General features: G+C 31.4%; 1 protein-coding gene across 1 annotated transcript in view; it reads right to left on the minus strand.

The window, feature by feature from the left end:
• The window catches only part of LOC145324362 (neural cell adhesion molecule 1-like), a 72,097-nt gene extending 49,368 nt beyond the window's left edge, over window positions 1-22,729 (minus strand). The window contains exons 1-6 of the mRNA XM_080166967.1: window positions 22,665-22,729; window positions 7,565-7,628; window positions 5,186-5,263; window positions 3,145-3,200; window positions 984-1,058; window positions 511-592 (exon numbers count right to left, since the gene is read on the minus strand). Coding sequence (XP_080023093.1) covers window positions 511-592; window positions 984-1,058; window positions 3,145-3,200; window positions 5,186-5,216 — 244 coding nt within the window. The 5' untranslated portion in view covers window positions 5,217-5,263; window positions 7,565-7,628; window positions 22,665-22,729. The remainder of the gene's footprint in view (window positions 1-510; window positions 593-983; window positions 1,059-3,144; window positions 3,201-5,185; window positions 5,264-7,564; window positions 7,629-22,664) is intronic.
• Window positions 22,730-23,229: the final 500 nt, after the last annotated feature.

Genomic DNA, 23,229 nt, shown 5'->3' on the forward strand with positions numbered 1-23,229 from the left:
GCTGAAAATTTTTTGCATGTTCCCTGTTTGATAATGATTTTCCTATAAGTGATTCAAAGTAAATTTTCGCTTCCTTCACCCTTTTATTAAATAACCTTTGTAAAAATTTCAATAGGCTGACATTTTCTTATTTTTGAAGCTAGAAAAACAAAAAATTTTCAGAAAATGTTTATCTTTATGTAAATTTTATATAAGAAATCTCAAAACATTGAATTTCAGCGGCCGTAGATTTACTAGCCAGATGCAAGCCGCCGCAGTCAGCTGTCGTTGGAAACGAACGTTAAGGGTTAAGGAAGGCATTAACTACAGACTGACGTACAGATCTTAACTACAGAGTTGGTAAAATAATAAAAAGTATGTTATCAAATCAAAATTCTTATTAAACTAAACTGTTCTAAAATCCCTAATTATTCAAAGAAGTTGCTTTGTTTCTTTGACATTATTTATGATACAGACGGAGAAGACAGAAATTTTAGACATAATCATATCTGATGTTTAAATAATTGAAACCTTGATGTTCAGATGAAATGCTTCTGATAAGAAGATCCGTATTACTTTTCACATATGTTTCATCATTAAATATCTCTTTTCCCTGAAAAAAAAACATATTTTTTAAACTTCATTTTATATTGTTATTAATGATTATAATATATCTATTTTAGTTCTTAAAATATTAACCCTTTTAGAAAATATAACCATAACATTCATAGTTTCAAAAGAAAGCTCTTTTTTTACCGTAGAAGAAGTTTACCATTTTTGAGCATAATTAATTAACGACAAAAAACAGGCTTTATAAGATAGATTGTTTAAACACAATAAGATTGGTCTTAAGTTAAAACCCAGGTTTCAAACAAAAATAAGATTAAAGTTGAATGTACAAGAAGATGAAAATTTCACATTTATATATAACATCAACGGTTTATGGATGGATAGATAAATGATATACTTCTAGATAGACAGCATGAGAATATATAGATACTTACATCATGTGTCCATGTAATGGAAGCGATTGGAGGGTTTGCTGATATTGAACAACTTAGATAAACCTCATCACCCTCCTGAAAATAAACCACATTAGATCAGATAGAGAGTAGACAGTGGTCTGTTTATTACACTAGTCCCCAAAGTTTTACAATAACGTTTTCTTATTCGTTGGCTTAACAACTTTGGAGACTTTTACTGATTTTTGATTGTTTTGTTTATTAAGTTGAGTGTTCAAACGTTTTAACAATTTTGATCCATAGAAGGTGTATTTTTGTATGTCATCATTTGAGACATACATCGGCCATTGTCTTATCCCTTTAGATCCCTGATGTTATATATAGGTATATCTATATATTAGGATAGGTAACAAAAAGTACACCTATGTCGTGGATAGGTATATGATATATATCTACTTTGCAGAAAGGTACATTTAAGTTTAAAATGTATTGAGTTTTTATATTAATTTTTGTATTTGCAGACAATTTCAATTTAATCCTCAAATAAATGTAATTATGGCTGTGTGTAACGAATGATCTCACTAACCTTTGAACATATATGGTTCTCCTTTATAGTGAAGCTTTTCATAAGTCTTTAAGAGAGGTTTTTACTTATGTTCGGGCAGGGTACCGCCATCCTCGCTACATATTTCCTGTACTGCCTGATTGTTAATAATTCGTTACAGCCTCGCTTATGATTAACATAGTTGTTCTTGGTTTATATATTTATATTGTTGCCAAAAAATGAAAAACATAAAAAAATGAATGTTTTTACAAAAAAAATATTTAGGTCATTTTTCATGAATAAAACAAGGATGACAAAATACCACATAACAGCAATTCATCAATTTTTATTAAATAATAAAGAACCGTCTTAGAGTTAGAGATAATATAAAAGTCCAAGGGAATCAACCCAAAAAAAAAAAAATTTCAAAAAAAACTAAGAACATAACAATTACGACAGATAGCAGGGTATGCGGGGCTGTTTATTCTCTGGTCCCCACAGTTTTATAGTTCAACAAATTTGGAGACTATATCGAATTTTATATGGTTGGTTCAATGAGTTCAGTGTTCAAACGTTTCAACCACTAATTGTAATATATAGAAAGGGTAATTTTGTGTATCATTATTTGTGATTTACATCAACTTATCGGCCATTGTCTCATCCCTTTAAAACTCTGACAGATGGATGTATTGACCGACATACAATAATAAAATAAAGAAGCTCTGCTCCTTTAAAAGTAAATCCAATCTGTTTTCAATATAAACAAAGTATTATCTACTTTTCACAAGATTATTATATTATTATCATGTGTACTCTTCTTATTTTAGAATTTAAGCAGTGCAGCTACTTTATAACATACTAGCGGCTACGCCCCTAGAGGCCTCTAGGGCCACTTGAGGAGGAGAGAGTCGAATTTAATAACCCAATTACTTATTTTAGATTTTAAAAGAAAAAGTAAAAAAAAAAATTTGGGGGGGGGGGGATTGGATGCCCCCCCACCATTTTTAATTTTAGTTAAAAAATATTTTTTTTTTGCTATGAGAAGCTACCTTGTTAAGGAGAGCTCGATCGGTTCAGCGGTTAGCGAGATCCTTCGGTACAGACACACAGACAAACATCCTGTTACTTTAGTATAAGGATGTATGTCCTTTAGTAATGCTATGGAAGAAATGTGATTTTCTTGGCTGCTATTCAAGTTAAACAGCTGACTTTTTTAGATGATGTATTTTACCAATGGTCATCTATCATGAAATTTAATTGGTCCGTCGGTCTGTCAGTCATGCTTCAAAAATAAACATTACAAAAGTACATGTTTCGTGATTTACATCTTCAACATCCTCTCTTTAAATTCCCATCCATGATGTTTTTGCGCTTAACTATTTTTAAATGTTAACATTTTTTAAACATAATTTTTTTTTATGTGTTAAAATGTATAAATGAAAAATTAAAAGATTTAAACCAGTTTTGTTAGACCCAAAGTTCCGAAGTCCCGTGTAACAGAACTGTTATTAATTTTAAGATTTTTATTTTAATATTCGGGGGAAATTGTGAGAAATACAATGTTTTACGTGAATTTTGAGTATATCTGAAAACCAGTTGTAATCTAGCGGATATTATTTGGTTTCAAAGCCATACTGGAAAATATTTTGATTATTTTACCTGAACATTATCCTTGTCAGATTTGGTGCCAAAGCTTAGCCACACTTGTGGTTTATCTAAATAGAGAGATAGATAAATAATAAGATAGATAGATAGATAGATAGAAAAATAGAAAAATAGATAGATATGTAGATAGATAAATAGATAGATAGGAAGATACATAGGTAGATAGATAAATAGATAGATAGGTAGATAGATTTGGTGCCAAAGCTTAGCTACACTTGCGGTTTATGTAAATAGAGGGATAGATAGATAAGTAGATAGGCAGATAGATAAATAGATAGACAAGTAGATAGATAAGTAGATAGGTAGATAGATAAATAGATAGATAGGTAGATATATTTGGTGCCAAAGCTTAGCCACACTTGCGGTTTATCTAAATAGAGAGATAGATAAATAACTAGATAGAGAACTAGATAGATAAAAAGATAGATTGGTTTATCTGAATAGAGGGATAGATAGATAACTAGATAGGAAGATACATAGGTAGATAGATAAATAGATTGATAGGTAGATAGATTGGGTGCCAAAGCTTAGCCACACTTGCAGTTTATCTAAAATGAGGGATAGATATATAAATACTTAGATATGTTTACAAAAAGATAGATAATTAAATAGATATAAAAGAGTTAAATAGCTAGATAAATATAGAAAAAAATTAATAGTAAGAAATTTAGATCCTAAATAGGTTGTTAAATAAAAAACATAGATAGATTGTAAAAAAATAAAATATATATAGCTAGTTAGATAATTAGATAGAATTATAAACATAAAAATAGATTGATAAATAGATTTGATAGTTAATTTGACCAAAAAAAAATCAAATGCTTAGCTCATGTCAAAGTGTCATTACAACACACAAAAATATTAAATTAAATGACGGTAGGTAAAAACAAACATAAAGAATAATTATTCCATGAGATAGGAACCAGAATTTAATTTCTATAAAGAAGTAATAAGATGTTTATCTTTCTGTTTATTCTCTCCATCGCTCGAATTTTCCTAAATGTCGCTAGTTTGGTATACTGTGAGGTGGATAATATAACGGATAAACATGTGTATAATTTATAGGTAGCTTCGCCACTGAAGAAAAAAGTTTGATAATATTTGAAGTTTGAAGAGTTACCAATATTGATATTATATCTTCAAAGAAGAACCACATTTTTCAAATATAAGAAAATAGAAGGACATTTATTCTGAAGAAATTATTAGATAGACCCCTTTTGGTCCTTCCCGTTTAGATTTGCATGTCTAATATTTCACTTTCTTAGGTTCAAAATAATTCAAATCTTTAGCAATCTTTTAATGTATTTTTCATTAGATTTTACACACATGAAAACTAGAAATTAAGTTACAAAATTATAAAAAAATATATATCCCTTTAACTTTGGTTCCATATAATTACTAATAAAAAATTAACAATTGCAAAATCTGATTTACGACTCTACTATGGATTACAATGAGCGTAGTTTTTTCGTGTAAAATAATATCCTAAAATTATGTTGTAAATCATAAAAAAAAGAAAACACCTTCAATTTATAAACTTCTCCTAAATTTTGATTTTAAATTTTTTTCATTTTATTTAAGACTGATTTGTGGTGATTCTGTAATTCTTTTTGAAGGAAACTATTTCTAATATAATGCCAGCAGGGCTCAGCAGCCGTGCTCCAGCTGCTTGTAATCCTCAAAGAAATATTCAATATTCATGTTATAACTTTTAAATTTAGCTGGCTGTCTAAACCTGTTTCAAACCAGACTATTCATCTTTTCGGATTTTTTGGCACTCAGGGGTTTTAACTTTGAGGCTTATGCGCGCCTGCTAAGCCCTAGTTGCTAGGAGAAGCTAGTAAAAGTGGCTGACTCAGATTATGACGTCAAAAAAATTAACCAATAAGAGGCCAATATAAATTGTACCATTAGTCAATTACAGTGTATACTGGCCTCTCATTGGTTAATTTTTTTGTAGTAATAATCTGAGTCAGCCACTTTTACTAGCTTCTTGCTATGTCGATTTGTAAAATACTTTAAATAAAATACTTACATTTGACTAGAAGTCTGATTTCTGTGGCCATTGGGGATTTCAGGGCTGGGTGTTGAGCCCGACACTCCAGAGTTTTATCTAAAATAGAATGCATAAGTAAAATTATATTTAGAAGTTTGAAAAACTTTAAGAAAATATCGTGCATGTCCAAAGTAGGCGTTTTAACAATTCATATAGAATTAGATAGAATATTCGTATGGGAAAAATTTTGCATCAATTAGGTTTTCTAGTATGGGCCTTATTTATTGGTCAGTTCGTTCATCCCTTAGAATGGTATGGGTAAAGGGGGTGGATGAGGTGTTTCGTTATTTAAGCCAGCTGCGAGTGTCACTATATCAGAGTACATGGAAATACGGGGCAATATCTAAGTTTTAGTATATTGATTATTTTAAAGGCAAATCTGTGTAAAGATATTTTGACAAAATGTGCAACATAGTACCCAAATTAAATTATAGATTCTCAACAATACTGTAAAATGTATAGCATTGTATTACAGACAAATTCCACGAATAATAAAATACAAATTATAAAATTAATAAGTAAAATAAGTTTTGTTAGCCCGGACCTTTAACAACAAAACTGGTTTTAATCTTAATTTTTTTTATTTTAATATCCTCGGAAAGCTGTCTATTTTTCACGATGCGATGGATAACTATTAAGAGAATGTAAATAACAAACAAAGCAAACCGTCACAAACAAACCATCGGACATACAGACTGAAATATAGAATTCCAAATTAATAGGAAAAAAAAACAAAAATATAAGAGATCTTTTCCTCTAGAACCTATATTGGAAATTCTTTGAAGTAAATTATTCTAAGAAAACAAATATAAAAAAATCAAATAACTCAATTATAGCGAAGCTACTGAACGGTTGGTCTAGCCATTTACGATAAATTACTGGCTAAGCATACACAAAAAAGGACAGTCTTATAGTAAGTATGTAGGAAACCCAAAAGAAATTTGTGTATTTAAACGTTTTAGGTTTTAAGATTTTTTCAATGAGCAATACAAGAATAAAGGGGGCACGAGATATATAAAACTCAGGGTGGGGACCCTTTGTATACTTTCAATTGGGTCTTTCAATAGCGTAGAAAATATGAACATAGCCAAGTCGCTACAAAGAACAGACAGCAATTTGCTAGCAGACGAAAAAGTTCCCCATTACTCGGGCCGGCTAGTTGCTGGATCAACATCTATACTTATACATTTATTAGTTGTATTACCAAACTTAGCCTAACCTTGGGCAAAAAATAGCAAAGACACATACACAGCTAAAAACTAATACCATAAAAAATACTTAGAGTCATAGACGGATATAAAGAAGAAAAAAGGTCACAAGCAAATAGAACATTATATATATTACATTAAGGCACATTTTTAAAAATAAATATTTATATATATGAGAAACTATTATTTTGAAGCCCATTTGAAATTAAATTAGAAAATTTAAAAGTATAACTTGAGGGTAAGTTAAATAAATCTTAAAAGTGCCCCGCAGGGACAGAAAAAGAGTAGGTATAGGGAAAACTGAAGTGTCTAGAAATATGTTTTTTTAAGAAAAAAAGGGGGTGGAAGTTTATGTTTCAAAGATAGTTTTGAGTAAACAAACCATATATTTATTTTCAGAATACTTGTACTTGTTTATTGTAATACCATAAAAAATGGTAAAAGGCAAGTGCAATTATGTTAAAAAGAATGGTATTTTCCAGGGAGGGAGAGGACATTTAGCTGTTTATTACACTAGTCCCCAAAGTTTTATAATAATATATAATTTTCTTATCCGTTGCCTAATGAACTTTGAGGACCATTATTGAATTGGATTGGTTGGTTCATAAAGTTGAATGTCCTAACGTTTGTTATCTACAGAAGGGGTAATTTTGTGTATCATCATTGATAATTTACATCAATTTACTGTAAAATTTCCAAAAATATTGGAAGATTAAATCATACTTCATTATCCTATCCCTGTTTTACTTGATATCACTGCAGCTGTATTTATTATCTATCCATTTGCAGCAGCATTTGCTATCTAGCTATCTGGGGGGAGGCTATTTATCTAGATTTGATATCTGCCCATTTGTTCTACTTGCAATTACTTAGTAAATAGGTTTTTCTTTCTTAGCAGATGCGTTGCATTTCTATAGGGGTTAGGGGTTAGGCAAAATGTTACTTACTAAAAATACTTAAAATCAAATTTAATGATTCAATGAGATTATCTATTAAACAAAGTAATTTTTTGGGGGGAAGGGGGGGGGGGAGACTAAACGTTCTTTAAATACTTATGAAATTTATAATAATTGCGGCTTAAAAATATTTACTTTTATTACTTCTAGCGTATTTCATTGCTTCGCTTTAGTTTTTATAGAAAATAGTTTACCTCCATCTGCGATGCTTGGACTATAGTTGACTGTGGATACAGTTTTGTTCTGCCCGGGTATATCCTAAAACAAAAATATTATAATATATATATATATCTAAAATACAAAGTAATAGAATGTTAGTCTGTTTTATTTTGCTATATCCTAAAACAAAAATATATATTTATAAAACTAGGTAATAGGATGTTAGTTTGTTTGTCTTATGTAGAAGGCTATTTAGTGATGTAAGCAACTTTTAAAAGCTTTTAATATTGGAAGACAATTTTTGCTGTAGTTATATGTATAAAATACCCCCACAACAATATGAAAATAAGATGGGTTGCTTTTGTTTGTTACTACGGGTCCATTTAGGTTAGATTAAAGTAGGTACTTGCTAGCCTTACATGGTTAGGACACCACAAAAACTACTACTTCCCCTTGTTTTAGATTTATGTTAAAAAATAAGGAGTTGAGAGGTTCGATAGGTTCTTTAATGAAAAGCACCAAAAGCAAATACACATATGAAATTTATTATTTAATGTTGTATTTGTTACACCATACTTTTTGGTTTAACATTACATATATGTTTTAATTTACTATCCTGAGCTAATATTCTATCTAAATTCAACATATTCAAGTCGTGTTTGAAAGCCATTCTTAAGGAATTAAATTACATTAGATCACAGCAGATTTAAAAACTAATATACCTTTTTATAATACTTTGATTTTAGTGTTTTAGTATGACTTTGAAACCCAGTAGTATGTTGCAAATAGAATTATATTAGAAAGTTGAATAATGTGTGTTTGTCTGTCTGTCTGTAGGGCTTAGTGATGACGTAGAAAGTTTAACTTTGAATGCTTTTTTATTTCAAATATCTCATTAGAGAAATAATTGGTTTATGTTCCGTTGAAGTATCTTTTTTGGGAAGGGTAATTTTTTTTCTATGGGCGATTTCTCTTGGGAGGGTGGTGGGTACCCTCCCCCAAAATAGTTATAAACCTTTCCGGGACCTATGAGAAGCTACCTTGTTAAGGAGAAACCGATCGGTTCAGCGGATAGCGAGATCCTTTGGTACAAACACACAAATACACAGACAAACACAAGACAAATAGACATCCTGTTACTTTAGTATAAGGATTGCATCCCATTACAAGCGGATGGTGCGCTAGGGTTCTCTAGATGATCATTTGAAATCAAAGGAGAATCCCACCCCAATGATGTAAATTATAAATTGATTTCATTAACGGTTTATGATAGATTAATAAGTCTAAATGCTATTTCGATAAATAGCTGCTTATCATGAGTTTTTTATTTTAAAGATTCGACAATAAGAAAGGATTTAATATCCCCGCCTTGGATGGACGGAGTGACGTATGGACATATCCTAGTTGTAGAGTAGCTCCGCTACTACAAACACTATATAATTAAAGAGTAGGTATATTCTGGGGTATATTAGACTAACTTATGTACTATATTAGATCAACTCAACATTCTAAAATTAAATTTTATGTTTATGCTTTCCACGGATATTAAAATTGAAAATAAATATATAAGATTAAAACCTGTTTTGCCAGACCCGATGGGCAGAAGGACCGGTCTAACAAAACTGGTATTCTTTTTAAGATTTTATGTAAATATTTATGGAAAATTGTCTGTAATACGATACTATGCATGATTTTTTAGTATTTAAGCTTAATTAATCGGTTTCCAAACCATACTACCTTAATACTTAAAAAAGAAGAACCTTCAATTAATATGGTCTTATAATCTTTGATTCTATAAAATATAAATTTAAAAATAAATGCGCAACACATTATCAGCTGTTTTGTGTCAACACTTTGTATGCGCTTACTTGACACAAATTAATTTTCTGAACATTAGAGTTTGGTAGACTTTTCAAGCTAAGAGGCGGTTTCTTTGATCTTATTGTCATTGGTATAACAGTAGAAACTGACCTGTTGTAAGACTGTAAGTATCTAGTAACAGTATTGTGAATTATGGACCAAGGAAATGGTTTGAAGGGTACTCATACCATGGTAAGAGATACTTAGCTATGCAGATTAATAAACTTTTATATCAGAGGCTAGATAGTATGATATAGTTAAATACATAAGTAGTTGGAAAGGTAGGTAGATATCAAACTAGTTTTATCGCCCCTATTCTGTAGAGGAGGGTGGGGGGGGGGGGGGTCATGATCATAGCCTAAAACCATTCCAAGACATTTATAAAGCTTCCATGAAAAGAAGAACTTTTTAGGACCATCAAGTTAGACAAAAAAAAATGCTGACTTCTTTACTTTAAGGAAAGTAAGGTTTTGGTTTTTTGTCAGTTACGAGCTCGCTAAGTAGTCTAATTTTATTCTTTATTTTTGGGGCGCCTGTTTATCTTTTATTGAAGTTTACTTATTAAATTTTATAGATTCAATAGGCGCAGCTGCTAATAAAAGGAAAAAATATGGCTATTAAGAAACACAGTTCATAAAATTTCAGACAGAGTGATGGATGCTAATCTTTCAAGAAAACAATTTGTCTGTTCTAATAAATATTAACCGTAAGGATCTTAAGGGATAAGACAACAGACAATAAATTAATGTACGTACCCATTAATAATATGTAATTCAATGAAAATTCCCAAAGGTTTATAACAAACAAATTAGAAAACATTGTTATAAATCTTTGGATACCAGTATAATTTACAGTCAAATATCCCCTCCTCCCAGATTAACCTAGATATTGAAAGAATATATATAAATCGCCCATAATTTCCATAATATGGCAAAAGTTTTTTGGAATAAATGAAATAGGAAAAGTTTTTTAAGGCCCAGGTATTCAAGATTCCAGAAATAATTTCTTTATAAAAAACTAAACATTTTATTTTGTTGATTTGTTTTTTTTTATATTTGTATTTTTGCAACGATTCTTTCAATTGATATGCTCGCTGACTAAAAACTTTTAATTTGGGACTTCAAAAGATTGGGTAGTTTATTTTAGTCTTTAACTTTTCTGCCAATCATATGTATGTGTCCTATTTTGCAATTTTATATACTGATAATGTTTACGAAGCAAAAAATTGCCGATTTTTTTTCAGATTTATTATCTCAATATAAAATTCATTTTTTTCCAATATCAAAAAGTTTGACTGCAACTATTGGCGCCCGGTAATTTGAAACAGTCAGAGAGAAAGGGGACAATTAGCTGTTTATTACACTAGTCCCCAAAGTTTTATATTAATGTTTTATTATTCGTTGGCTTGACCACTTTGGGAACTTTCGTGAATTTTGATTGGTTGATTTAATAAGTTAATTGTTCAAACGTTTCAACCACTAATTTTAATCTACAGAAGGGTAATTTTGTGTATCAAAATTGTGGATGTACATCAATTTATCAACCATTGTCTTATCCCGTTATATTCTTGGAAACAGTGCATCTACACTATAATGAAAGCTGTCTGTTTGACTGTTTGTTTATAGACTGTTCGGTTATTCGAATACAATTTCGACAATTTACTCTCTAAGAATTTAACACAGATCTTATGGGAAAAGACAATGAATGAAGGTTATGGGCAAAAAAATTATATAACTGGGATATGAAACTTAAGGCACCAGTGCAATTTACAGTCCAATGTTTTAAGGTCAAGCCACTATTATTCATTTATTGTGAAATTTTAGAATTATCATGTCTAATAAACATAAACGTAAAGTTAATATGCAAAATAAAATAACACAAATACCAAAGACCCACAGCTGTAAAGGCTATAAATTACTATATAGTGTTGTGGTCCAGGGGGGGGGGGGAGGGGAAGATTACCCCCCACCCAAATAAAAAAGCTTGGACGTCCTTGATGGTTCTTACTATTTTTTAGCATAAAGATACCTGTTTCTAATATTATATTGAAGAAACTTTCCGAATAAAGGTATATTGGAAGGTCCTATTTCTCAAGGATGAGCATTAGCTTTCTGAGAAAAAAAGATAATTTGTGTCTTTATTTTTACTTTCTATTAGAGGAAACTGCTCAATAATTAAAATTTTTGTTACATTTTTAGATTTAAACAAGGCATTTAGCTCCAATAGATGATAAAAATACTAAATGAGGCAAAATTAGAAAATTTAATATATCAAAGTTTTATAGCGAAGTCAAGTGGATAGCAATCTGTAATACAAAGTTGAATAATGTCTGTCTGTCCGTCTGTTTATTTGTTTGTCCATTAGGATCTATTATAATTGTTTTTACAACACTACAGGTACGGAATATAATATAATGACTTAACCCTTAGAATAGTTATTTATCGCATCGTATTTTAGACTAAACAGCATTCCACGGATATAAAAAAAAAGATAAAAAACCAGTTTTGTTAGACCAAAGGGGCCGTAGGGAAGTGCTAAAAAAACTGCTATTAATTTTATGATCTTTATTTTAATATTTGTTGAAAATAGTCTTTAATTCGATTCATATTTTTTTAGCACGGCTGAGAACCGGTTCTTATTCAGCGGATATCAATCGGATTTGAAGCCATACTGGAATAACAGCTCCTTTACCTTTGATAACAAAGATCAAATGTGTTTTAAACTACACCCAAACTTCAAATATAATATGTGTCTGTCCGTTTGTTCGTTCGTCCCTTAAGATCTCACTAATGAATACAGTCTATGACATGTCTATGTCCCTGTGATAACAAAGATTAAATGCGCTTTAAACTACACCTATACTGCAAATATAATATGTGTCTGTCCGTTTGTTCGTTCGTCCCTTAAGATCTCATTAATGAATACACTCTATGAATTGTCCCTGTGAAAACAAAGATTAAATGCGCTTTATACTACACCTATACTGCAAATATAATGTGTGTATGTCCGTTTGTTCGTTCGTACCTTAAGATCTCACTAATGAATACACTCTATGACATGTCTATGTCCCTGTGATAACAAAGATTAAATGCGCTTTATACTACACCTATACTGCAAATGGCATTACTAACTTTGCAGACAGACAAATTTCAGGAATAAATTGATAGAAAAATTTCTATATTTTTTCCAGTAGACATAAGAATATCTGCTGGACTAGAACCGGTTCTCTACCATACTGAAAAAACTTGCATAGTATCGTGTTACAGACATTTTTACACGAATATAAAAATAAAAATCATAAAATTAATACCAGTTTTGTTAATCTGGTCTTTTGGCCCATCGGGAAGAACTAAACTAGTAATAATCTCATAATTTTTCATTATACAAAGCTTTCCATAATACGATGCGATAGTTTTTAGAAATGTCATAACACCTTGATTTGCCTTAATGACAAAAGTACATTAAAAGGTTTGGTAATGTAAAGTATCAGCATAATTAAGGCTTAAGCACCGAAACCTCCCCTTATCTTTTCAATTAATTGCAAATAAAAGTAAGTATTTTTTGCATGCGAGGGTACCCTTTCCCAATATAACCTAACCTACCCTAACTCCAGTAGATTATAAATCACAAATAATGAAGAAAAGATTTTGAAAGATAGAAAGATAATATTTATTTTTTGCATCGTATTATAGACAGCTTTCCGTGAATATTGAAATAAAATAATATTATAGGATTAAAACTAGTTTTGTTAGTTCCTTGGGGTCGAAGGCCCAGGCTAACAAAACTGGTATTAGTTTTATTATTTTTATTTTTATTTTCGTGGAAAATTGCCTACAATTCGGTTTACCTATCCATGTATTCTTAAAAACATACATGTATGTTAGACTTTGAGAAATCAACTGGATTAGTTTACAATCTGGAAGGGGGATTTGCATTGAATGCCAAAATATGTCCGTACAATAACAAAGATGAAATACTGGTAGCTAATTATCAAACTCTATAGTATATTAAAAAAGAATGTTATTAATTGATTATTGGACTTATTTGAGCAGCTAACGAAGGTATGAAGATTCTCTTTCTTTCTCGTTTTTTTTCTATTATTTCATTTTATTTCTCATGTTTGTCCTCAAGGCTTGCTTATAACTTAATAATACTTTTTTTTATCTTATCAATTGCATTATTTTGAGCTCTAATATACTTTAGAACCAATAGAGTTTATCAGAACATTTATAGTTATTTAGTGCTATATTTTTCTTTAAAACACGATAGTATACATAAATTACAATATTTATGTCTGTGTGTATGTATGTCCAATAAGGTCTTGGTTGGTTAATTAGATCCAAATAAAGAAAAAAAGTACTATGTGCAGGGTATTTTCATCCCAAATTTATGAAAAATAGATTTTAGTGCAATGGCAAATTATGAAGCTCTTTATGTGACTATAAAAATGTCGTCATACAATACAAATGACCAATGATAGGCCAATACGCAGACTAGATTACCAATAGCAGTATACAATTTAATTGACAAATGGTATGCCAGTTTGACGTCATTTTTTACAGGCAATTTAAAAAGGTTCCAAATTATAAACCTGGTATGAACACCAATAACAAATGCATACAACAGACATTTAATTAAAGAGTCACCTTTGTTTTTAGACGTCAGCTCCGTTATCCTCATTTATTATTTTCTTAAAAGGTAAAATAAATTTCTAAGGGCGATCAGAAACCTCTGTAAAGGTGACTCATAACAATCTAGTGTTTTAATCACTCGGATAATATATTGCTTTAAATTTCTATTTATAATTGATACATAGCTTAAAAACAAGATTAAAAAAACGTCATTCTGACAATGACAGTTTTATGTAGATGTAATATTAAAATTTTAACAAGTTGATAAATCACCACTTTGATAACTCAAAATTTAATGATAGATATCTTAACCATTTTCGATATTTTTCCAATTTAATATCTTTCTATCTTTTTTTTCTCGATATTTTGTCGTATTAATTATGCATTGGATGCACTTTTCAGAGTGAGTTGGAGACATTCTAGAGACAGAATAATTCTCACATATAGTGTTTTGGCACGCAAATATTGATGAGCAAAGCTTAGCTTCATTCGCTTATAATGAATTTTTAACTACATTTAAGCAAATTTTTCTTCCCAGTGGCACAACACAAGGATCTAAATGGATAAGATAATTTCTGATAAATTTATGTATATTCCCAGTGATTATACTCAAAATTACCCCTTCTGTAGACTATAATTATTGGTTGAAACGTTTAGACACACAACTTGATCCAACCAATCAAAAATCATTAAAAGTCTCCAAATTTGATAAGCTAACGAATAAGAAAACGTTATCAAAAACAATATAATTTATATATAGGTTTTACATGAAAATCTTATTTTGCAAGGCTTAGCTTCACTTACATTTTATGTATGCATGTCTGTAATGCTCGTAAGTTTGTTTTCCTATGTGGAGAATAAAAATAATGAGTTTCAAATTTAACTTCATTTTATATCGAACTCTAGCAAAGTATATAAAAAAAAAGCTTTCCTTAATTCTAGACTATAATTTCAGCTTTCGTTTATTGGGAACTGTAATTTTAAGATTTTGTTAAATATGTTTGTATTTATATGCAAATTATTTTTTTTTCTTTGTAACTTATTTTGTCCATCCGTCTTTTTATTTTAATATGGATCATGGAAAGAAATAACGAAGTATCGCGTTTCACCGTATTTTCACACTAGCTTCTGATAGGTTAGACTAGGTTAGGTAAATTTTAATGCTTGCTCCGCAGGGTTGGAGCACAGGGCTAGAAACAGGAAAATGGCTACTGCAAAAATAAGGTGAAACCCTCTACTTAGTTTTCTTTCTATGATCCTTTTATAATATAATGACTTATCATATGAATTTCATAACTAATAATAACTGACGATATCATGGTTTTCCTTTTTGTTTGTCAGCAGTCAACATATTTTTTTTATAGATATCCAGGTGAATGTTTCCTTATTTTGTTTTAAAATATAACGATTTAATATTCTGCTAAAAAAAGAACAGTATTTAATCTAAGATATTTTAATATATAATCTAAAAACTTACTTTTAAAATTACAAAATCTCTTATGAAAGAAGTTTAATTTTTTCTCGAAGAAAATTTTAAAAAGTTAATAAAGTTCTCTCCCCCCAAGTCTTATGTTGTCTAAAAATCCATAAAATGCCAATATTCTCGCGTAGTTCTAAAAAAAAGTGTGCCAACAAATTTTCGGACTTTTTATGCAATATAAATTAATGAAACTTTTCTATCATCTGTATATAAAGTAACAGGGTGTCTTTCTGTCTATCTGTGTGTCTGTCTTTACTAAAGGATCTTACTAACCGCTGAACTGTCATGGTTCTCCTTTACAATATGGGTCCTGGTGAGGTTTATAACTATTTTCGGGGGAAATACCAACACCCTTACAGGAGAAATCACCACTAGGAAGAAAAATTAACCAACCTTAAAAATTAAAATTTGAGGGGGTTTCGACTTCCCACTCCCTCTAACTTAAGTGCCCTAGTAATCATAGAAAGTAGGAAGGTCTTTTGTCAGTAGCTTAAAATTTTAATAACTAGTGAAACGATTAGGTTCTCCATTTTAAGAAAGCTTTACAAAAGTCGCGGCTAGGTTCTAGGCTATTTTATTTTATTTTAGATTTGCGACAGTTTTAGGCAATTTCTTAAATATTCGAATAAAGAGATTATTTTTTTATATAGGCGCAACTGCTAGTGTCAACAACTAATGAAAAAAATTAAGAAGCCCTTTATTTTGTTCATTAAAATATAAAAAAAAAAAACGTCTAAACTATCCTAAATCATCAACATCCCTCTAATAAACTTATTATACATACATAAGCTTTTTATACATAAGATAAAAACTTTAAAAACTTAGCTTCAAAAACTTTTACCATTATTGTACTTAAATGATATCAAAGTTTTAACGTTTTAGCGAAGAAATATTTCTTAAATGGGCAATAAAAAAGGATCAATGGTTGGATGTTTTTTCTTTAAACAAGGATGATAATATCTTACATTAAAATATATTTTAAAGATAATTTATGTTTTCAATGGTTTGACGATGTTTGGTTTTAAGAAAGACACTTTACTGTAAACAAATGGATCTAAAGGGATACGACAATGGCCCAATGGTGACAAACAAAATTACCCATTCCGTAGATTAAAATTAGTGATTGAAAAGTTTGGACACTCAACCTAATAAACCAAACAATCATAATTTAGTAAAAGTCCCCAAAGTTGTTAAGCAAAAGATAGGAAAACATTATTATAAAACTTTGAGGACTAGTGAAATAAACAGCCTATTCTCCCCCCTCTCTCTCTCTCTGACCATAACGCTCAATAACCACAAACAGACAGACATCTGTTACTTTTATTCAATGATTCCTACGATTTGTGATCTTTGTGTGTGTGTGTATTTTTTGTGTTTATCTATGTGTGTGTGTGTGTGTGTGTGTGTGTGTGTGTGTGTGTGTGTGTGTGTGTGTGTGTGTTTTAATGTTATGATAGTATGAGAACTAGTGCATATGACTCCATACTAAAAAGTAATTACACAAAAGTTTGTCGTGTCATTTTAGTCGGACTTTCATTCAACAATTATAATCTACAGAAAACATATTTTCTTCATTTGGAATGTATCAATACATATAATTTCAGTGTCTTATCCTTTAACCCTTAACAGTCGGCCCCTAGCCGCACCTTAATCGGTAGGGGGGGGGGACGCCTAGATATACCACACTTTTCTGGGATCTTGCTGAGTCAAGTATCAACTGTTGGGAATATCAAAGGATGACTCCATGCAAAATTTGAGCCGGATCCGGCCAAAACCGGCCGTGAATTTTATGAAAAACCGGTTTTTTCCGGTTTTTAGGGGGTATCTGTAAATCGATTCAGCTGGAGCAAAACCGGTTAGAGGTACAAAAAATTTTACTTCACATGAAATTTAGCCAATGCAATTGCCTACAAAAATGTACTTCATCATCAACTTGATTGGACAACTCTTTCCCCTCCTAAATGTCCATTAAAACCTCGGAAACGGCAAAAATCGCCAAAAATCACGCCTTCGGCGGAAAATAACGGCTAAACGGTCAGCCGGAGGCGAATGAAACATAAATAAAGAAATGTTTGCCTCAAAAAGTTGTTTAACATCAAAGAGATGCTTGAAGTCTCTAAAACGACTCCTTCCCCTCCTTTAAGGGGAAAAACTGAAAAAACGTGATTTTCAAAAGTATGCCCACTTCGTGGGTGTGGGGGGCACTGAACCCGTCACCCCAGGGTCACCAAATATAAAGTCTAGGCGGCCCACAATGCTGAATTTTCACCAAGTGAAAGTCTTGTGTCATTATCTCTTATGAGAAAAAAGTTATTAATTAATTAAAATTTCAAATTGTGATTTTTTGATGGATTTCTTTGATGAAATGACAGGCCGGTCAATTTTTAGGCCATTTTTTGCGGTTTTTGGGCCGTCACGCCCAAACGGTTTGAGATAATCTCACGGGACCTTTTGCCCAACCTAAGTCTGGTTATTTGTGAGGTCTAGGAAAAAAAACAGACTTACGCAAAAGATTATAATTATAATCTTTACACAGAAAAATGGCACAAGGTGAGGGTTTGAGGGGGCAAAATGAGCCGACCAGCGATTTTTGACAGCGCGCAGCGACGTTGTGCTTAATCCAATCCGGGATTTTTTTTTCTTAGACCTTACTAATAACCAGGCTTAGGTCGGGCAAAAGGTCCCGTGAGATTATCTCAAACCGTTTGGGAGTGACGGCCCAAAAACCGCAAAAAATGGCCTAAAAATTGACCGGCCTGTCATTTCATCAAAGAAATCCATCAAAAAATCACAATTTGAAATTTTAATTAATTAATAACTTTTTTCTCATAAGAGATAATGACACAAGACTTTCACTTGGTGAAAATTCAGCATTGTGGGCCGCCTAGACTTTATATTTGGTGACCCTGGGGTGACGGGTTCAGTGCCCCCCACACCCACGAAGTGGGCATACTTTTGAAAATCACGTTTTTTCAGTTTTTCCCCTTAAAGGAGGGAAAGGAGTCGTTTTAGAGACTTCAAGCATCTCTTTGATGTTGAACAACTTTTTGAGGCAGACATTTTTTTATTTATGTTTCATTCGCCTCCGGCTGACCGTTTAGCCGTTATTTGCCGCCGAAGGCGTGATTTTTGGCGATTTTTGCCGTTTCCGAGGTTTTAATGGACATTTAGGAGGGGAAAGAGTTGTCCAATCAAGTTGATGATGAAGTACATTTTTGTAGGCAATTGCATTGGCTAAATTTCATGTGAAGTAAAATTTTTTGTACCTCTAACCGGTTTTGCTCCAGCTGAATCGATTTACAGATACCCCCTAAAAACCGGAAAAAAACGGTTTTTCATAAAATTCACGGCCGGTTTTGGCCGGATCCGGCTCAAATTTTGCATGGAGTCATCCTTTGATATTCCCAACAGTTGATACTTGACTCAGCAAGATCCCAGAAAAGTGTGGTATATCTAGGGACGCCCCCCCTTATTATCTCAGTTCCTATTAGAGGTAGAGGGCTAAAATTTTTGTGCAAGTCCCCTGTTTAATAATGAATTTCTGACCTTAAGTAAGTCGCAGTTAATTTTCGCTTCCTTCACCCTTTTATTTAACAACCTTTGTTTTTAGGTCCTTTTTTACTTAAAAATTTCAAACGGCTGTAATTTTCTTATTTTTGAAGCTAGAAGAACAATTTTTTTTACAGAAAATATTTATCTTTATGTAAATTTTACATTACAAATATCAAAATATAAATTTCAGCTGCCGCAGCTATACTTGGCAGCTGCGGCAGTCGGCGGTCAAATGGAAAACGGCTGCGGATCTTCATGAAATTTTAATACGTCAAGCTTAAGAAAAGCTTAAGTTTAAAATTTGAAGTCTCTAAGTCAAAAATTGCGGCCACAGGAGCCTTTTAAGGATTTCTGGAGACCTGGAGGATCAGGACCTGCAGGATCATATCTGGAACCTGAAATTGACTTGAACACCTGTATTTTATATGAGGATGTACTACTAGAGGATATTTTAGTATTTTGGTAAGATAAAATGCTTTGTTTAAGACAAAAAATTATTTTTGCTCTTTACCTGTATGACCCTGCCAGGTTTGCTGGCATTCTGTGCCCACCAGGATGGAGATATTCAAAAAATTCCACCTCTCAGTTATGTGTCATACCCATACTTAAAAAGTCACGCAGTTTGGGCTCTTTATCTTTCACACACAGAAAATGAGATAGAAAAAAACGGAGGAGGGGCGTACAACGCCCCCCCCCCGACCGTTAAGGGTTAATCATCACAACCACAGTTAGATTTTAGAGTAGTTTATTTTGACAAATTTAGTCATCGTGCCAATGACCAAGGCTCGACAGCCGCAAGGTTTTAAATGAGCTGAAAGTCTTAACCTAGCACAAATATGGCAATCCCTTTTTTTAAAAAAAATGCTTTCTAAGTATCAAATTTGAGGCTTAGTCGCAGCTGCCAAACACTGTCAATAACTCATGTTTTAAAAGCACCAAATATTGCGTTTATATTGTTAATGACTTGATTTTATACAAACTTTTGTTGTATGCATAATCTGACTTTTCTCAGGGACCTCTCATATTTGGGATCAAGTCCAGTTTACAGTAATTTGTTGCTGGAATAAAATTTAATCTAAAAACAAATAACGTTCAAGGCTCAAGGGAGGTACGGGACATAGGACTGTAAATTACATTGGTAACCTAAATAATAGAATTGATTATTCGTATTTGCTAGTTCAAAAAGTTTGAGTTTTGATTTGGTGTCTCTAAACTTGTATTGTTCAAACTTTACAACCAATAGTCTAAATCTACAAAAGGGATAATTTTGTTTCTCATTATTGGAGATGCACATCAAATTGTCATCCATTGTTTTAATATCTCTGCAGGCTACTTACTAAATATATTATTCATTGTTTTGATCGGCTTAATTATAGATTTCTAGCTAATTTATTTTAGTTTTGCAAATTATAACAATGTTCAAATACATTATATTTGTCGGCTTGCATAATACCTCAAAAAGATATTGTTATTTTTTTTGCAAAAACTACATTTTATCCTAAGCTGTACTAGAACCCATATCTTTATATCTTATTCTTTGCTTACATAAATTGTTTCATGTATCTTATAAGGAAAATATGTTAAATAGTCCGTAGCAACGGTCAAAAAAGGTAATTAAACCTTCAAAATATTTTTTTCTCTCCAAAATTTGGGTCGGTTCGTCCGTCTGTAACTGTTAGCTCTTTTTGTAAGATAAGTTATACTAAAATTAAGGTACGATTTTAAAAGCGTAGCAACTCTATAACCGTTAACAAGTAAAATGTTACAGAAAGGCATCGCTGTTATAAAGTTTTAAAAGTAAGCATTTCCTTAAACAGTATCCTGTAGATGAGCAGTTTTACAACATATTTACCTATAATTTGTTTATTCAGTTATGAAATTTGACTGTCCTACTGTTTCAGAGCTTAGCTTTATGTATGCTGTCATCCTTGTTTTTATTATGTTCGTCATTAAGTGTAAATTACACAAAACATTTAATCCTTTTACAATAAAAATTTGCTTCATATAAAATTCCAGGGAACTAAGGGATAAGACAATGGCCGATAAATTGATGTAAATCCCCATTGATAATGCACAAATTACCCTTTCTTTTGTACCATTATTGTCTTTAAAGTTTTGACACTCAACTGAAGAAATCAACCAATCAAAATTCAATAAAAGTCCCCAAAGTTGTTAATCCAACCAACAAGAAATTATTATCATAAAACTATTGGGACTAGTGTAATATAATAAACAGCCCAATGTCACCTCCCTCCCTGATAAAATTCCCAGTTGTAATCAACTTAATGGTAGTTTGATTATAGCAAAGCATTTAATACATATATTCAAATATCTATCCATCTATCAATCTTTTATAAACCCCCGACTGTGTAGTAACACGTAACATATACGCTCGCTGTAGGATAGATGATAGGTACGAATCTCTGACAAACACTGCGCATAACTATAGGTGATTAAAATGGTTCTACTTCTAAGATGTAAGATGCGCGACATAAAAAGTTAGAGGAGCAGGAATGTCTTGGCACCAAAAAGGCCAAACTCAAAACTATGCAGAGTTAAAACTTCCAGACGATATTTCGTGTACTAAAAGATTTAATTGTCTAAATTATCAAGATAAGCCTACAAATGGTGAATTCCTTAATCTAAAGGTTATTCAAGTTATATATATCTTTCTATAGCCAGAAATCTAAACGGATAAGCAATGGCCGTTTAATTAATCTGCATCCCCAATGTTAATATATAAAATTACCCCTTCTGCATTAGTAGTTGAAACGTATGGACTCTTAATTTAATAAACTAACCAATATATCAAAATTCATTCAATTCAATCCCCAAAGTTGTAAAGCCAACAAATAAGAAAAATGAAAATATTTTATAAAACTTTGGGGACTTGTATAATAAACTGCCCATTGTTCCCTCTCTCTATCTATCTATTTTAAGGGTAAAGTATATGAAGTACTTGTTGAAAGTTTTGCATCCGCTTCAGAGACATGGAAAAATATTTTCAAAGATTATCTTAATCCTATCTGTTATATTATTTGCTTGGTTAGTATTACCAATTCTTCATATAATTCTAGTCTGTACTGTTTTACTTTTTGATTTTGTTAGATTATCATATTCTACTATGTTTAATACTAGCGGTTACGCCCCTAGAGGCATCTAAGAGCACTTGAGGGAATGGTTATTCGATACTCCACACCACTTTCAATAATAAAACCAAAAATATTTTTAATCCTTTTCTAGGCCTTTAAGAAGCTTCGCTAAGATGGAGAACCAAGCATAAATCCTTAACAACAGAAAAAATACATTCTGTTACAATTTTATAAATATTTCCATTTTAATCTGTTTATTTCTAAATAATATTCATTATTAATAATATTCCTCCCCCTCGGACATTTACATTTTCAATAATCCAAGTCTGTACTGTTCAAATATTTTTCTCTAATATTGCTTCCTCCCTGTTTGTGTGCATCTTTGCTTGCACAAATCCTCCTAAGCTCAATTTCAGGGACAATAAAGTTTTTTTTCTCTCGACTAGTTACTTTTTAGAAACCACTAATAAAACATAGATAAAGGGGAGCTGAACTTCAGAAACAATACAATTTCACTTACCTCTTGTACCGAAGGTAGTTCTCTGCCCCTTGGATCAACCCAGACCAGAGTTGGGGAAGGTGTGGCCCCCTTTTTCAAAATAAAGGGTATAATAAATGGAATACAGTAAGAATTTTTGTAGATTGCTTTCTTGAAAACTGCACTTTTTTATAAAGTATGTTTTTTATGACTTACTTTAATAGCAATAAGAAAATGTATTGCCTTGATCGTAAAAACCTTTAATTTTAAGACATATACTCCAATTTATTAAATCCTTTCCTGAGAGATACACTGCCAGCTCTGTGTTGAATCTGCAGATACCAATCCTGGCGGTCCAGCGATTTCCAGGTGGGATGGGCCGACTGAAATAAAAATATTTATTTAGTATACTAGTAATACTTAGGTGAAGTATCTTGGCTCATAATCAGGCATAAGTACAAGGAATGAATATATTGGATGTTGATATCCAAAAAATGTCATAAAAAAGTATAGGTTTTTAATAGCAATAATTCAAAATCTTTATTCTCTAAGCCAGCTGATAAAATAAAAATTTTTTCTAAAATATTTTTTATCTATTTACTGTTCA

The sequence above is a fragment of the Acartia tonsa genome, chromosome 7, assembly GCF_053477335.1.
Source record: "Acartia tonsa isolate MP-2025a chromosome 7, ASM5347733v1, whole genome shotgun sequence".
NCBI lineage: Eukaryota > Metazoa > Arthropoda > Copepoda > Calanoida > Acartiidae > Acartia > Acartia tonsa.